Source organism: Vigna radiata, chromosome 6, assembly GCF_000741045.1.
Source record: "Vigna radiata var. radiata cultivar VC1973A chromosome 6, Vradiata_ver6, whole genome shotgun sequence".
Classification (NCBI taxonomy): Eukaryota; Viridiplantae; Streptophyta; class Magnoliopsida; order Fabales; family Fabaceae; genus Vigna; species Vigna radiata.
The window spans coordinates 141,879-143,342 of record NC_028356.1 but is presented as its reverse complement, the minus strand read 5'-3'; the positions used below and the strand labels follow the sequence as shown (position 1 = coordinate 143,342).

Here is a 1,464-nt window from a genome sequence, read left to right as displayed (position 1 = left end):
AAAAAAAAAAAAAAAAATAATCAGAGTCAAATGAAAACGCAAAATGGAGTTTACGTTTCTATATAGCTTACCGGAACAGCAAACACGGAATCCTGATGTGTCTCCAAGAGTGATCTAACTCGGGCATTATTGTGAGTGTGAGGCGGAGTCTAAGGCAAATTGATTTCAATTTAGAGAAAGAAGAAAAGGAGAGAGCAGTGATATAAAACGGAAAGGAATGAAACGGTTTTGCACTTACCGGAGAGGGAATAGAGAGAGAGAATAGGGCGAAGATGAGAAGAAGGGAAGCGGAGAAGGCGGATATGGCGGAGATGAGAGTGCGGTGGAGGATGCGGCGTGGAAGAACACTCGCAATGAGGAGTCCGATTATTCTGGATTTGTCAGTGTGCGTGGTAAGATGCTTTTTCCTTTCCATTACACCCAAATTCACCAACTCAATGCGTTGCTGGTATTTGTTGGCCGGAGAAGGAAGAAGAAGGGTGTTCGCTGAAACGACGCCGTTTCTCCCGTTTTCCATTTTCTTTTGTTTTCTAAGAATAACAGAAAGAAGTTAGAGTGGAGAAGAGGACCTCTGAACAGAAAACAAGGCGAAGGTGTTGATTTCTCTCACTTATAAATCCCAACAAATCAAATTTCACTCTCTCACCAAATCAGAAATCACAATTTGAATTTTGATTTCGTGCATTCCAAGTTTGTTAGATGCCTCACTCACTGTAACTAATCCACCAACCTAAATTACGAATTCAGAGATTCGAGTAAATTAAAACTGTTCTTATCCTTCTGCTTGCTTTCTTAACGTATACGTGGGCATTACCAGCACGTAACAACGACACATTTAAGGCACAATATTCTTTCTCCACCTTAACTTGGTTAGTTAGTACTTATTTTTGCAGTCCCATACAAAATTTTGGTCGCTCTTCACGTCTCTATCATGTGGTTGCATGCGTTTTATTCTCTCTGCGAAACAAAAATTGGAGAGAAAACCTGTAACACCGATGAACTTTCACCAACAATTTTAGAACTCAAAATGATATACTTTGTAGAGATTTTTTTTATATAACTCAATGAATTTGTTTTGCAAACACGAAAGCAACAAATATTAACCAGAGAATATTATGCAGTTGGAAGTATTTAATTTTATCTTACAAAAGTACTTTCAATAAAAGAAGCAAATGCAATCAAATCAACAGTACACAAGTTTTTCCATCTTGTTCCTATTAAAGGAAAAGTAATCACTATCAGAGCAAATGTTAATGGATGCCAAGTGAAATATGTCATAAAAGTTTGGGACATGCAGCACAAATATTCAACTCTCAACATCTATCAGAAGATGTTAAGATTATAGAAGACGAAACAATCAAATATTTTCAAACAAATAAAATAACATGTCTGATTTCTAATAAAATTATCTTAAAAATATCTTTTAGTGGTCTTAAATTTCCAATATGAAGATATTAAACTCTA

General features: G+C 36.1%; 1 protein-coding gene across 1 annotated transcript in view; it reads right to left on the bottom strand.

Annotated features, from left to right (window-relative positions):
• The window catches only part of LOC106764142 (uncharacterized protein At1g04910), a 5,527-nt gene extending 4,871 nt beyond the window's left edge, over positions 1-656 (bottom strand). Inside the window, exons 1-2 of the mRNA XM_014648373.2 lie at positions 239-656; positions 72-149 (exon numbers count right to left, since the gene is read on the bottom strand). Coding sequence (XP_014503859.1) covers positions 72-149; positions 239-517 — 357 coding nt within the window. The 5' untranslated portion in view covers positions 518-656. The remainder of the gene's footprint in view (positions 1-71; positions 150-238) is intronic.
• Positions 657-1,464: the final 808 nt, after the last annotated feature.